Here is a 16,630-nt window from a genome sequence, read left to right as displayed (position 1 = left end):
TCTGACCAACTAATCGATTTGCATCTAAATCTATGTTTTAACCAAAGGTAACTTAAAGAGCTAATGTCTCAAATAATATCTTTAATCTTCGTCTCCTTCCCTTCAAATATCAAAACGTTCTGAGCCATCCAAATTCGCCAACAAGCAATGATAACAATATTAACCTTGGAAAACTTCCTTTTCTTTGTTCTTAAGCCCCACATGGATATTACTTTCAAGTAGGTCTCTAACCGAAAAAGCAAAAAAGGATGTGGTCTTGCACCAAGAAATCAAAGCGTCCCAAACCTTCGAGGTCACCGGACAACCGTTGTAAATATGAACAGAGGATTCATCTGTTGCGTTGTAGAACACACAAAAGGTATTAGGAATATCAATATTTCTCCTTTTTAGGGCCATCTTGGTGGGGATTTTGTCCATCAACGATCTCCAAACGTGAATATTGCATTTAGAGGGAACCCATTTACTCCAATTCATGACATAATTAAGACTATAATCCCTACAAGAAAAAATAGTTTGTTTAACCAATCTAACCGTGTAGAGACCTGAGGGGTGTCCCCCAACCAAGACCAAGAGTCGGAGTAGACATTCCTTTTAGCGGCAAAGATAAATCTGATACATTCTTCCCACTCGACCAGCTCGTTGTGAGAGGTCAGGTTCCTAATCCAGTCCCATCGCCAAAAAAGTTGGCTCCCACTCCGATAGAACCTATCACTTACTTTGCAGCTTTTGTTCTTCTCCAGTTGATAGAGTCTAGGAAGAACCAGCTTGAGAGGGGTTCTCCCAGACCAAGGGTTCGTCCAAATGAAAAGATCGTTATCGTTGCCCAAGTTTGCTTTCATCAGATCTGTGAACTTGAGAGATCCCAAATTCCATTTATTAACTTCCTTCACCAGGTTCTTCCACACTCCTGCATAATTATTATTAACAGGGACCAAACCCATATATGATTTGCACCAATTGATAGCCTCGATTATTCTCTTTCAAAGACTTCCTTTCTTAGTTTTAAATCTCCAAATCCATTTAGCCAAAAGAGAAAAGTATATGTCTTTCAACCTCGACATCCCGAGACCGCCCCTATATTTTGGAACGGAGACCCGGTCCCAAGCGACCCAATGTACTTTATTACTGTTGTCAGAGCCTCCCCACAAGAACCTTTTCATTATGCCTTCAAGCGTATTAATCACTTTGACAGGCACTTTGAAAAGGGAAAAATAATACCAAGGAGGTTTTCAAGCACCGATTTAATTAAAGAGACGAGGCCGCCTATAGACAAAGAGCGGGCTTTCCAAAGAGAAAGGCGCTTCTCGAAGACATCAATCACCACGTTCTAATTATTAAAGTTGTTCATGTTGGCTCCAACCAATATCCCAAGATGAAAAAACGGGAAAGATCCAGGCAAACAACCGAGGACTTTAGCCATGCTGACTACTTCCAAATTGACCGCGGAGTTGCCAAAGAGAAATGATTTCTGAAAATTAATCTTGAGACCGGAACATAGGTGAAAACATCTTAAGAGACGGACAACGTTTCTGAAGTTAGGAAGAGACCATTCACCTAGAATCAACACGTCATCCGAATAGAGAAGATGGGAAATTAACGGACCCCCGTTTAGAAGTTGGATCCCTTTCAAGATGTTAGACTCGCAAGCCTTAGAGAACATATTCGAGAGAGCTTCCGTAACTATCAAAAATAAAAAAGGAGAAACTGGATCCCCTTGCCTCATCCCTTTGTTGCATTGAAATTCGAAAGTAGGGGACCCGTTAACCAAAATCGAAGATCTTACCGACGATAGAATACTTCGAATCCAAACACACCATCTCTTAGGAAATCCCATTTGAGCCAAAATAGATATCAAGAAGTCCCAATTTACGTTGCCGTAGGCCTTTTCAAAGTCGATCTTGAAAAAAAAAGAAGTTAAGATCCTTTTTTTTTTTTTGCCCAAGATAAAATCTCATAATAATTAATGGGCCATCCAAAATGAACTTTCATTTGAGGAATGCCGACTAGGATTCCGACACTGGACGTGAACCAAGGACTCCAAACATCCTTAGATTCACAAAGAAGTTCCGCGCCCGAGGCATCATCAAACGAAAGGAGAACCTTCATTCCTCCGAGATAGTGAATACTTAAACCCGAGAAACCTGCCTTCATCATCGAGCTATTTAGAGAACACATGACTGAAAACTCAGAGACTGTCCCCACAAGGGCTCTTCCGTGCCACTGTTCGAGGGCGTATATCTCCGAAGAGATCGTTAGCTCAAACGGATAGGAATCACCCTTGGTTTCATTCGCACAAACATATCTATAGGATTTCCCACTGTAGGTACCAGATGTACCTTCCTTAGAATGACCGACACTTGAAACACCCCTCGTTGATTTAGGGTCATTGTCTTTCGCTTGCCTCAACCCTTTCTTCGGAGAACCTAACTATCTTCACAAACAGTTTCTTTTGCCCAACTTCACACCTCTCAATCTTGCTTCAAATATATAACACAACAAAAACTCTAAGAACTCTTGGGAGCCACTGATGTGCTTAATCAATGGTTATAAATGAATCATGGCATTATTGTAAATAATTGGTAATTTGAGTGGTAAATTTTTTGAGGATACGGCATAATAGTAAAAGCATTTCATTGATTTTCCTATGAAAAAAAAATCCTGATTATTATTTATGCTTCCCATATCCATGTTTTCCTATCATCCCAATTCATCAATTGATAAATATTACATTTAAATTATTCTTCATATTAACAATCCTACAAAATAACATAAAAACATCCCCAACTGTCCATTACCTAAACGTATATTCAAAACATAAATTTTACGTATGTGCATGCTTACATAAATTGTCATATATGTAATAAAAGGGAAAAAAACCAAACATGAAAATTACATGTTGATAGTATGTAAAATGTTTTGGTAGGTTGATTTTAAACCGTTGAATGGCTAAACCTGGAATAAGAATTTACATATTGGTGATATTAATTTTACACAGGACATGCCTTTGATTTATTTATATCTCAAGTTTAGATAATTTTACATAAGAATATAATTTGCATATTAGTGAAGACCATGCGTAAATTAATTGTTGATTTTGACTTTTCTTATGAATAAAGCATGAAATTTTAAAACAAAGAACCTGGCTGAAATATGATATTGGAGTTTATTTACATATGAGCAAATTACGTGAACGAAGTTTTTTTTTTTTTCATAATTTTTGTGAATGATATTGAGCAAATTTTATGGTTAAGTTTACATATGAGTAAATCTTAGATATTGGTTATGATATTGTGTCAAATCGTTGGATTTTATGTTTCGATTTCACATAAATTTTGTCAAAAATTTTTAAATGTCAATAAATTTTACACAACAACATTTGTGCCAATTATTAATACTAGCATAAGTGCCCGCAGCGTTGCCGCACACACAAGTTATTTCCTCGTATTGGTTTGTAGTGTTTGGTGTGGTGTGTAATGGGTTATCAGTACGAGCACGCTCGTGCTGTCGCATGTGCAAATGGTTTGTTGGATTTTTTTTTGTGCGGGGGTGCGCACTAAAATATCTTGTGTATATATATATATATAGGATAAAATACAATAATCCTTTATCGTACATTACGTACGCGACACCTCTAACCGTTGATTTTTAGAAACCCAAAATCACAATTACACTAATCCTCTCGTCGGCAAACTCAGCTCCATTTCTGAACAAACCCGCACCCAATCCTTATGCGAGCTCCGCCTCATCTCCAAACACGACCCGAAAGCCGCCCTTTAATCGCCGACGCCGGTGCTGGCGCCATTCCGCTCGCCGGCGACATCAACAAATTGAAATTGAAGCCAATTGATCTGTTAATCTTTGAAATCGATTCAATTAATCATCAATTTGAAGCTTCAATCGATCAATTTTTGAGTTCTGGATGATGGGTTTTTGATATTGAACGTTTAAGATTTGAACGTATTAGTAGAACGTATTAGTAGAATGTATTAGCAGAACGTATTAGGGTTTGAGCTTTAATTGCCTTCATTAGTTAATAAACAAGAAGATGCACAAATAAGAACGTATTAGTTTAATAGCCTTCATTAGTCAACCATGTAATATGTCTATACATAAGAAAGATTAATAATTTGATTTAGTGGAACTAAGCATGGTAGCAATATGCATATATATTTAAGAATGGTAGCACTGTAGCAGTATGTAGTCGTCAACACAAGAAGAAAGATTAATAATTTGGTAAGACATTTTTGGCCAAAAATACATAATATGAAGATGCATATCGTTTTTCTGGCGGTTTCTTCTCTTCCCTCTTCATCATTTTACTACAGTTTTCATCTAGTTTTGGCATGATGACGGTGTTGAACCAGTCACCAAGCTCCGGTTTGTTTTCCGGGGGCGAAGGCCAGTCTTCAGTTTTGTTCTCCTTCGAGCATATCTAAGATGGTTGACTGTGGTAACTGACCGTTTCAGCCATGGCGTATATGGGTAGTTTGCGGTGGCTGTAGTAAAATAAGAACGTATTAGCAGAAATAAGAACGCATTGCAGATACATAAGAACGTATTAGCAGAACGTTAATAGATTTGTAGGTAAATAAGAACGTATTAAGGTTTGAGGTTTTATTTGCAGGTAATGAACATTTTTAGGGTTATATAACTCAATTAGTTTGATATCGACCTGCAAATTAGTTTAATTAATACCGATCGACGGTTGAATTATATTGATAGAGATGGATGCTCGATGAATCAATTGATGAATTTTGAAGAACAGGGATTTGGGGGAATTGAAGAATAGATTTGGGGAGTATAGTTGGACGTTCTGGACGTAAATACCGCTGGCGTATCGTGGCGTATAATTGTATTTAAAAATTTAATCGCGTATAATTGTACGTTCTGGATACTCGCGTACGTAATGTACGATAGTGTATTAGCGTACGTTAACCGCCCCCTATATATATATATAGGCTTAGTATAAAATAAAAACCCACTTGAGTTGTGAAAACTCTAGAAACCCATTCTCAACCACATGTTTTTAATTAATGTTTAAATCTTGTGGTCCACAATAAAGTGAATAAAAAATGTAAATATAAATATAACTTTTTCTCTCTCCTGAAAACATATATAAAAATTAGTAAAAAAATGTTAAAAAATAACAAAACATTTTTTTTTCGATGTTTTGTATTAAATGTTACAATATATATTACATGTAACAAAAATAAAAAAAACGATGTTACGTAGGGTTTTCGCGGGTTTTCACAACTCAAGTGTGTTTTTATTTTAACCTTACCATATATATATATATATATATATATATATATATATATATTGGATGCATCGTGCTTTATGAAATATTAATTAATAAAGTAGGTTTATAGGTTTTCTGATTTTTAACAAACAGATAAGAAATTAATGAATCCTGATTATAACATAAAAGACACCAAAAATCTAACAATTCACAAGTACTGTTGTATAAACTTTTGTGTAATTATAAAAATACTTTGAAAAATGTAAAAACTTGAAAGCTGTTTAAAAGGAGAAAAAGGAAGCTGGAAATTTTAAGTTTTGAACTAATTTACTAATATCATAACATGATCATTTTACTTCAAAATATGCAAATGAATATTATCATTATGATGAGAATTGGAATGAAATAACTCATAACACAAAAGTAACTTACTGGTTGAGCTCTAACAATGAGGCTGTACTAAATGAACAAAACCCAACAATTAAATCAAAATCAGATCAACCCAATTTGAAATCAAGAGCGATTCATTGTTACATAAATCCCACTAATAAGTAGTTAAACCTTTCACTAAATGGTAAACCTTTTGGCTTCCTCCAACTTCAATAGCTATAGAACGTAAGAGTAATTTCGTAAATGGATGAAGCTTCATCAAGGTTGCACCAAACTCTTTAATACAGAAGAGCTTGCAGGTTGCGGCGGGTGCCAAAAACATAACTATTGCGACCGGAACTAACAACGTCATTCAAGTTTTTGTTTAGCATGCCCTAACACACATTTGAGTTATATTATAGAAGTAAACTAAGACACAAAAATTTAAATATGGATGTCCTTTAATGTAGTTAAAATATGAAACATGTAGATATATCTTTAGGTATTAACAGTGAAATTACGGTTTTTCCCTTTTTGTTAAATCAAATTGCGACTTGAGTAACAACTATTATTATGTCAAAACTAGGTGAATATCATAATCACAAGTAAAAATTTGATTTAGGATTATGTTCAGACATGAGATCACAAACATGTAACTCGGACTGCTATTTGTTTATTAATCATATCACTAATATCCAACATGTATGTAACATGTACTACTATTTGTTTATTAATTATATCACTAATATGCAAACATAACTTTTCATGTTACAAACAAATGCAATTTCAGTACAAAATCTATAACTATAAAAAATTTAATCCAATAATAACTTTTATTCAAACATAAAAAAATTTGTAATCTACCCTAGACAAAGGTAACAAAATGTTGAAAATTACAATACACGTGCTAGCTGAACCAATAAAGCTTTAGCTTAGATGATTCCAATATTGTTAGCAACATCGAACGCAACATGATCCAAAGTCGACTGCACAAAAGTTTTTTTAGTTCCATCTCACTTACATTACATTCAAACAAAACAAAACATAAGCTAATTGCCCCTTGAAACATAATAGCATTCAAATCTTAACTTGTCACAAGAGTTACCCAAAATCACTGTCATGATATTCGAAAATCACCATGATGACACTTTGAGCCTAGAATGATAGCAATTTGAAACTCAATCAACGAGATTTAACCAATTTACTTAGAACAATTTTGTTCTACTGTGTAATCCAAAATCTCTTTGATATTTCCAAAACTACCCCGTTATAAAACAAATCAGATGAGGTAGAGTCCATTTTGACTATGTTACTAACAGTTAGTAAAACTTGAAGTTTCAACTAAACCCCGATATGCACTAATTTTGCAGCTTGAATGCATACAGTAAACTGGTGCACTCTTGACCAATATACCCCTAGCAGCCGAAGGACCAAGTATTGACCGAATTCTGATCTGAACAATACTGTTAGATTACCTGCTATCAGAATTATATGTTACTTAAAGTTGAATATGAAATGCCAGATTACCGGTTACCCTTGCAAATAATCCGTTTCAAAATGAAAAATTCCCTTTGAACTAATCTGCAATATCTCAAATCCTACACCTAATGATCAAGTTTACCACCAAAATGAATGCATGAGTTTTTTAATACAGTGACAACAATTTAAAAGTTATATATTTATTCATATTCGGGGTGTTCATGGTTCGGTTTGAAATTGTGAAACCACCACCGGTCGTTGGTTCTGGTTTAACGGTCGGTTTTTTATATTCACTTTCGGTCATTCGGTTTCAAAATTTTCAAAATGTATACAACCGGACCCAGCCATAAAATTTTTAGTATATTTTAGTGTTCTTAAATATTTTATTTTGCAACTATCTGATTATTTATTTTTGTATTAGTTTTGATAAATTATGCAAATGCTTTTTTTACCCAATTTGGTTTTCATCATTTTTATACAAGTTATTTATGATGGAAACATAAGCTAGAAATGTTAATATAAGTACAGAGCAATCAACATCTTATTTTATACTACTTTGATAGCTTATTATTTCATAACGTATTTTATGCTTTTTCAGACAACCCATTCTATTTATTATTTTATACAATATATATAATGTCTCAATAAAACCCAAATCGTGACCCGCACTTTAGCTAAATGGGTTAGGAGTTCTACCTAAAAGTAACCCGAAAGATGCATATTTAGACTCATATTGGAATTCGAAAAATGACCGAGTGAACTTAGGAGATGATACCTTTTGTGATCGTTTCTTTTTATGATTGTTATCTTTTATGATCTATATGAGCCAAGTTGTGATTGTTCCCTGCATTCACATTGCTTTCTACTTGTAAAGTACACTCGACCTCTAAAGCCGCCTTTGGATCTTAAGACTAGCTTTGCCACATCCATCGGACCGCCATATTTTACTGTCGTGGTGGCTACACCGGATTTTGCCACGGCAGCTGCACCTGAACTTGGGCCTGCAATCTATACCCAAAAGTTAGATTTCGGTGACGGGATTGCTGCCATTGCTTTCGCAAGTTTGCACTACACATGTGATGACAAATTACCATTTTATCCCTGCAGATTTCTTTCATTTTGTTTCAAATAGTAGCTGCTGATCAAACAATTTCACCACTTGTGTTGTAACACCAACGTGCTTATTTAATAACCCACACACAAATACTAATTTTTTCAAGATTAAAAATATATTGGGCTAACACGTGCAATTCGGAGTGAACAATAAACCAAGATGTGACCCGCTAATAGAGATCATGCTAACATGCACAATTTCAAATTGTTATCAGGTTATTTTCTACCCGTTAATATAGACTTTATTAACACTTGTTACCGGGTTATTTTAGAACAAAGAAAAAAAAAGAAGCAATAGTTTTCGGGTTAATTAAGCCCCTTCACAAAAAAAACATCCAAATTATTAACAACTGGTATATCCCTTTAAGCTATAACATTCCGAAGTACTTTCTATTTGTCTAAAAAGAATTAGTATCTCAATAAATCATTCACACCGTTATCCCAAATAACCTGCAAGCTTTAGCTGTATTTGTCAACTATACGACTGTGTTTGGCAAAATTAGTAGCAGATGTAGGTGTACAATATAAATGACATAAAAGTGCATATACATATTATATGCCCACTATAATTGTGTAAGTTTTATTTTGTTCTTAAATTTTAAACTTAAAAATGGTAGTTAGATATTTTCTTTTTGGTTTGCTTTTAAACCAAAATCAAATTGGTTATTCCGGTTTTAAAAATCCAATTTTGATTCAAACTAAATAACAATAATGCTTATTTAAGATGTGTCGTTTGGCACAATCTAATATAACCAACTTCATCTATAATCTAATCTCTTGAAGAAAATGATGCGGCGTGTTACCAAAAGTGTTCATTAAGATCATTATAGATTCTTCAAGAAGAATCATGAGTTGCTTTGCCACATTGATATTTCATGGCTGCCTACCACCATGTAAGAACAACATGTTTAATACTAACTCACCAAATTTTATAAACATGTTAGGAAAAAGTGAAATTGAATTTACTACCTTACACATAACCTCATAAATAAGCACCATAACATTCTACAGAAATGATTCTTCTCCGACCGCTTCTGGTTGATATGCTAACATTAAAAGATATCTCAAAATCAAGACCATTGTCCAGTAATACGTTTTGGTGCTGTTGCAAAGATATCTCAACATTAAAAGTTAAATATAGATGAAAGTAGGGGAAGGTTCATGTACATTTTAATCTTAACATGAGAACGTAGGAAATAATACCAATTTATAAAAAAATGAGAACGTAAGAAATAATACCAACTACAATACCAATCTACATAAACAGTGATTTATAATAACAAAGAAAAAAACCTAAAAATTACAACAAAAGAATCAAAATCAAGAACAAACTAATAACAGCATATACCAGCATATACTTATAACAGCAAAAGAAAAAATCTAATAATAACAACAAAATATAAATCAGCAAATACTTATAACGTTTTATAATCGAAAATTAGCAAATACGAACAAAAAAAAACAACAAACACCTATAAAAATAAACATAATAATAACAATAAATTGGTTCTCACTGTTCTTATGTTAAGAATAAAATGTATTTGATCCTGTTTCGATAAAAATATGCTACAATTATCCTACCAGTTATTAAACTAAACTTAACAAAACATGTAAAAGGATGATGATAAACTAAGGGGGTAGTTCCAATGCCCTTCGTAGAGATTTGTGCTTCGACAACTGTACATGTAAATCGTTTAGGTATTGATGCTGACATGAGCGTTAGAAAACTCAACAGAGACTATGATATCGCCTGTTTATCACAAAAATAAGTTTTAGTAAAATAAATTGTTCAAAATAATGGCAAATAAGCATTTATAAAAAAAATGCTTTAGGTGAATCACCTTTTAAATTACTTTTTTTGTTCAATTATGAAATGACGTTTACATCCTCGTGCTCTAATTGTGAAATGACTCTTTTTTCGTCACTCCTCCTCAATAATAATAATAATAATAATAATAATATGCCATTTAATAATAATAATAATAATAATAATAATAGTTCTATTTTTTAAATGACATATATTGGCAAACGCTACGAATTCTTCTTTAAAGGAACAGAATAATCATCTTTTCTGGTTCATAATAATGTATTATTTGATTAATGAAACGAATGATCACCAATTTAATTTAGTGTGATAAATGTAAATAACATGCGAATTCAATAGAGGTAATAAAGGGATTAAGTTTGAATAAAATCTTGAACGAGAATTTTATTGAGATCTTATTTTATTTTATTGTTATTTGTAAAAATGATTATAATACCCTTATGTTTAATAGAATATAGTAACTTAATAAATAAATTTAATAGGTTGAGATTAGTTCTTAATGAAAACATGAGATACCAACCCTCTACATATATATATATATATATATATGATTCAGGATCATGTGAGAACTTTTTGGGAATTGAAAACTTTGAGAACCATTTTGAAACATAAAAAACCCAAAAATAAAAAAAATCATAAAACAAAAAAAAACACAAAAATAAAAAAAGTAAAAAAACCAAAGTTCTTATTTATCATCCCGGTTTCTAAAAAAAAAGAACGTAAAAAAAAATCTCGATTTAGCTAAATTATACATATATGTACACACATGTTTTTTTCCTATACACATATGTATAATTTAAGGTAAATGATAATGTACATATGAGTACATTACGTAACTAGAAATTAAATGAAAATATACATATATGTATAGGTATAATACGAATTAAAAAGAAAAAAAATCAGTTTTTTTTATTATACATATATGTATAATACGTACACACATGTTTTTTCCTATACACATATGTATAAAATTAAGGTAAATGAAAATGTACATATGTGTACATTACGTAATTAGAGATTAAATGAAAGTATACATATGTGTATAGGTATAACACGAATTAAAAAGAAAAACAAATCGGTTTTTTTTTATTATTTTTATTTTTTTTAATGAAACCGCAATGAAATATAAGAATTTTTGGTTTTTTTTACATTTTTAAAATTTTTGTTTTTTTTTGTTTTATAATTTTTTTTAAATATTTTTTTAGAGGCTTTTTATTGTAGTCCAAAATGGCTCTCAAAGTTCTCAATTTGCCAATGGTTCTCTTAGGATCCTTACAATACACAAATATATATATATATATATATATATATATATATATAAGGGTTCAAGTAAAAATAAGGAGTTTTTTAAAAATGGTAAGAAGTAATAAATTTTTGACATTTGGCATTACAGTCTATGGTGAAAGAATAATTCTAGGAAACTATGTCGATTATAATGGTGAAAGAGTAATTCAAGAAAACTATGTAGGTTTTTGGTAATTTTAAATCTCAACTGTTGACTAACATGATCCAATAACTATGATTTATTACTAGTCTTCCTAGAAACTACTTGCTTTTAGGATAACCTTCCCTTATATATGTATAGGGAGAGAATCAAGAGAAAACTTAAAAACTCATAAAGAATTATTTTTAATTAAAAATAAAAATATATTTTCAAATTTATGTTTTTGCAAAAAAAAATAAAAAAAAAACCCGCTGTAATGCACATACGTATTACTGTGCGATATCGTTGTATTACACATGTGTATTAGTATGTATTTTTAAGTTTAATAGTGTTTAATTGCATATATTCAATATTTTTGTATTGTATATGTGTAGTAGTGTTGTATTATATGGAAAAATAATAATAAAATAAAAGTCGATGTAGTGCATATGTGCGTTAATGTTGTATTACACATACGTACTAATGTGTATTCGATGTGCGTATTAGTTTTATATTGCATATATACAATAGTGTGTATCAAATATGTGCAATATGTTGTATTCTATGCAATACAAACACTTTTGCATATATGTAATGCACACTATTACACATGTGCACTACACCGACGAGGTTACCGACAAGGGTGCTTTTTTTTTGAACCAATAACAACATATAAGAATAATCGAAAAAAAAGAAACTTCAAAAAAAATTTTAAAAAAAGTTAAAAATACTTTTTTAGGAGTTTTTAAGTTTTTTCTTTAAGATGAATTTTCACTAGATCCCACCCCTATATGTATATATACAACTATACAAAGGTTCAAATAAAACTAAGGAGTTTCCTATGAATGTTAAGAACCAGTAGATTTTTGACATGTAGAATTACAAATTATGGTGAGATAACAATTGTGGGAAACTATGTCGATTATAATGGTGAAAGAGTAATTCTAAGAAACTATATCGGTTTTTGATAATTTTAAATCTCAACCATTTGTCAATATGATCCGATGGCTATGATTTATTCCTACTCTTCTTAGGAAACTACTTGTTTTTAGGATAACCCTAGGGGTGCGTTTACGTACAATTATCGCTTAACGTACATTAGGTATGCGAAATGCGTTCAAGGTTAAAAAGCATAAAACGTTCAAGCCAAATTCCCACCTTAAAACATTCAAAGGTTAAACCTAAAATTTAAACGTTTAGGTTTAAATTTAAAATTCAGGCAATAAAAAGAAAAAAAAAACTTAAACATTCAGGCTTAAAATCCTGATACATTCAAGGTTAAAACCTAACATTTAAAACTCAAAATTGATTGATTGAAGCTTCTAATTGATGATTAGTTGAATCGATTTGAAAGATTAACCGATCAATTGGCTTCAATTTTAATTTCAATTATATCAAAAGCTAAACAAAACCCTGTGCAACAAGAGGAGTGGCGCTCGTGTTTTTCTGGCGAGTTGCAGGACCCTCATTGCTGACTCCGGTGATGGTGAAGGAGGTGTGCTGATGCTGGCGAGTGTTGGTGGAGACAGATTGAGGGAGAGGGACGAACATATGAGTGTAATTGTGATTTAGGGTTTCTGAAAATCAATGTACGATAAATGATTATTGTATTGGATCCTTTATATATATATATATAGATATAGATATATGGTAAGGTTAAAATGAAAACCCACTTGAGTTGTGAAAACCCTATGTAACATCGTTTTTTTTGTTACATGTAATATATGTTGTAAAATTCAATACAAAACATCAAAACATAAAAAAAAGTGTTTTGCTATTTTTTAATATTTTTTACTAATTTTTATATATGATTTCAGAAGAGAGAAAAAATTATATTTATATTTACATTTTTTATTCACTTTAATTGTGGACCACAAGATTTAAACATTAATTAAAAACATGTGGTTGAAAATGGGTTTCTAAAGTTTTCACAACTCAAGTGGGTTTTCATTTTATACTTAGCCTACATATATATATATATATATATATATATATATATATATATGGGGAGGTTTATCCTAAAAATTAGTAGTTTTCTAGGAAGAACTGGAATAAATCATAGTTATTGAATCATGTTAATCAATGGTTGAGATTTTAAATTACCAAAAATCGACATAGTTTCCTAAAATTACTCTTTAATCATTATAACCGACATAGTTTCCTAAAATTATTCTTTCCATAGGTTTTAATGCCAAATGTCAAAAATCTATTGGTTCTTACTACTTCTAGGAAACTCTTTATTCTGATTTGAACCCTTTTCTATATATCTATAATATATATAAATGAAACCCCTAAAATCCTACGTGTCGCGATGTGGTCGCTTCCCCCTTTTATGGAAGCCACCAGATTGCTTAATTTTTAAATGGAGGTCTCTCATTGATTTAACTCAAATTCATGGGTATGAGTCTTACCAAAATCCGATAGCTCTTAAACGGATTATAACATCTCATTAAATTAAAAATTAATCTTACCAATTATTTGATATGAAAATCTTATAAAATAGGGATATACTAAAATTTAATATCCAATTTAAAAAGAAAAAGATATTATTTATAATTAATAAACAATTTTATAGTAAAAAACATTAGCGGGTCATGGGTCACCAAATCCAGATAGCTTTTAAACGGGTTATAACATATCATTTATTTATGAAACCCTTTCATCATCAAACCCTAAGTATATTATTAACTTTCTTATAATAAAGAAAATTAAATACAAAAAATAAATATTAAAAAACGAAAAATGTAAAACAACCATTCTCTCAAGCAATCAGATTGTTTTATTTTTAAATGAAGGCTTTTCACGCATTTGACCCGAATTCACAGGTAAAGGTCTCACTAAACTCAGATAGCTCTTAAACGGGTTATAACATTTCATTATATTAAAACTTCATCTCATCAAATATTTGATATGAAAATCCTATAAAATAAGGATATACAAAAAATTAATATCCTATTTTATTTAAAAAAAGTTATTATTTATAATTAAGAAACAATTTTATAATAAAGAAAATAAACGGGTAATGAGTATCACCAAACCCAGATAGTTTTAAACCGGATTATAACATATAATTTATTTGTGAAACTATTTTATCATCAAACCTTAAGTATATTAATTATTAACTTTCTTATAATAAATAAAATTAAAATCCAAATATATATATATATATAAATATTAAAAACAAATAATGTAAAACAGCCCCGGTAACACGGAGGATAAAATCTAGTATATATGTGTGTGTGTGAAATGTGCGCATAAATTAAATTTGTTTTTTAACTGGCAGTGGGGATCATGATCTCACGTTTCCATACATTGGCGTAGAAAAATGGATAAGTTTTCTAAATCTTGAAGTTGAAGCACCATGGAAACCGTTCTATGTTGATGATGAAGTCGGAGGGTAATTTTCGCTACAACTTGTTTTGCATTATTAACATTATTGGGAAATTATATTTTTTGTATGTTAAGTTCTAAAATTAATGATAACCTCTTTCCTTATGAAGATACGTAACCAAATATGCACAAAACAATTATTCCTTGGCGTTTGCTACAGTTAAGGTGAGAATTATCTGTCGTCATTTTCTCTATTGAATTCGGTATATTATATTGTTATTTTTAAAATCATACAACACTTGATTCTAAAAATGAATTATTCGAGGGTTTACATGTATAATGTAATCAAATGTATGCAATTGTATCTTTGCACTCGCAGGGCGCAGGACACTCAGTTGCATATTACAAGCCTAAAGAATCTTTCGCATTTGCTCAAATGTGGTTTTCTTCATATACTTATTCCAGTGATCATTAGAGTGTCATAATACAAATCTAATAAGGTGTTTCTCTCGCATGATTCACAAACATTCTACTAATTATGAATGAATTTAGACATGTTCATGTGTGTTTTGCTCAAATCGGTTTATAATAAATTGCAAATTTAATCTATGTTTTAGGTATATACTCATGCAATATATATTCTAAAGCTAAGCTATTTAGAAAAAAAAATTAATAAGAGCAAATTGATATATCGTAAGTTTAACCAATGACACATTAACCAATAATGTTGGATTTTTGTTATGATTTTGGCCCCTGAAACAATAAATGGTAAATTTTCTTTGTTGTTTTTCTTTTCTTTTTATTTTTGTCCTATGCTATTCTTTTGTACTTTTTAACTATTTTATTTTATAGATTCAAAAAAAAAACATGCTTTCCCACACATTTGCTTAAAAGCATGGCGAGTTAAGTGCCATTTTAGTACCTATCGTTTGTCCAATTACGCAACTTTAGTATCGTATTTGAATTTATTGCAATTAGTCACCTCACTTTTCTAAAACTTGCGATTTTAGTACCTTTTCTAACCCGAACTATTTTGTTCGTTAAGTCAGGGACAAATTAGTAATTTTGATTGTTTTATTTATTTTCAATTTTGAGTTAATTGTCATTTTCATACCTGTGATTTGTTCAATTATGCAACTATAGTACATTTTTTTGATTTTATTGCAACTGAATACTTTGATTAGTTTTGGATAGATAGACAAACCAAGAGAGATATTTCATATTACAATAAAAAGATCATCTTTAACCCTAAATGAACAGATCCACTCCCCGGCTCATTGATCCTTCAAACCCTAACCATTGTTCATCTGCAAGTTCAATGAATTACGATATGGTGTTTTGTCCATGTGATTCGTCAACCGTCATTCATCTATAAGTTTAATTGACGTTATACTAAGAGGTGAGAAGTTGTGTGATTGTTATTTGGCTTGATCCTTCGATGTGTTAAAGATCTAATGTTATCATACTCTAACTTTTGAAAAAAAAATCAATGCACATAAAGAAAATGTAAGAAAAATGGCTAAGATGAACTCAGATCTTGAGCTACTAGAAGTAAATTGACAATCAAGAACAAAAGTCTAAAAATTATGTTATCCATTTCATGGCTGTTTTTCATCTTCTATCATGTATTTTATTTACCTTTTAATTGTAATATGTCATATGTAATGTTTCTTTTGGTTTGTCTATCTATCCAAAACAAATTAAAGTATTCAGTTGTAATAAATAAAAAAAAGGTACTAAAGTTGTGTAATTGAACAAATCACAAGTATGAAAATGACACTTAGCTAAAAAGAGAAAATAAATAAAATAATCAAAATTACTAATTTGCCCTTGACTTAACGGACAAAATAGA

The 16,630-nt window shown here is 30.9% G+C and overlaps 1 protein-coding gene across 1 annotated transcript in view; it reads left to right on the top strand.

The window, feature by feature from the left end:
• LOC143551278 (serine carboxypeptidase-like 13) overlaps nt 1–15,253 on the top strand; it is an 81,385-nt gene extending 66,132 nt beyond the window's left edge. The window contains exons 12-14 of the mRNA XM_077041744.1: nt 14,732–14,845; nt 14,949–15,003; nt 15,158–15,253. Coding sequence (XP_076897859.1) covers nt 14,732–14,845; nt 14,949–15,003; nt 15,158–15,253 — 265 coding nt within the window. The remainder of the gene's footprint in view (nt 1–14,731; nt 14,846–14,948; nt 15,004–15,157) is intronic.
• The last annotated feature ends 1,377 nt before the right edge of the window (nt 15,254–16,630 follow it).

Source organism: Bidens hawaiensis, unplaced genomic scaffold, assembly GCF_021521415.1.
Source record: "Bidens hawaiensis isolate Kalapana, Puna unplaced genomic scaffold, B.hawaiensis_p1.1 tig00016358_1, whole genome shotgun sequence".
Taxonomy (NCBI): domain Eukaryota; kingdom Viridiplantae; phylum Streptophyta; class Magnoliopsida; order Asterales; family Asteraceae; genus Bidens; species Bidens hawaiensis.
This window is presented reverse-complemented; position numbering and strand designations above follow the sequence as displayed.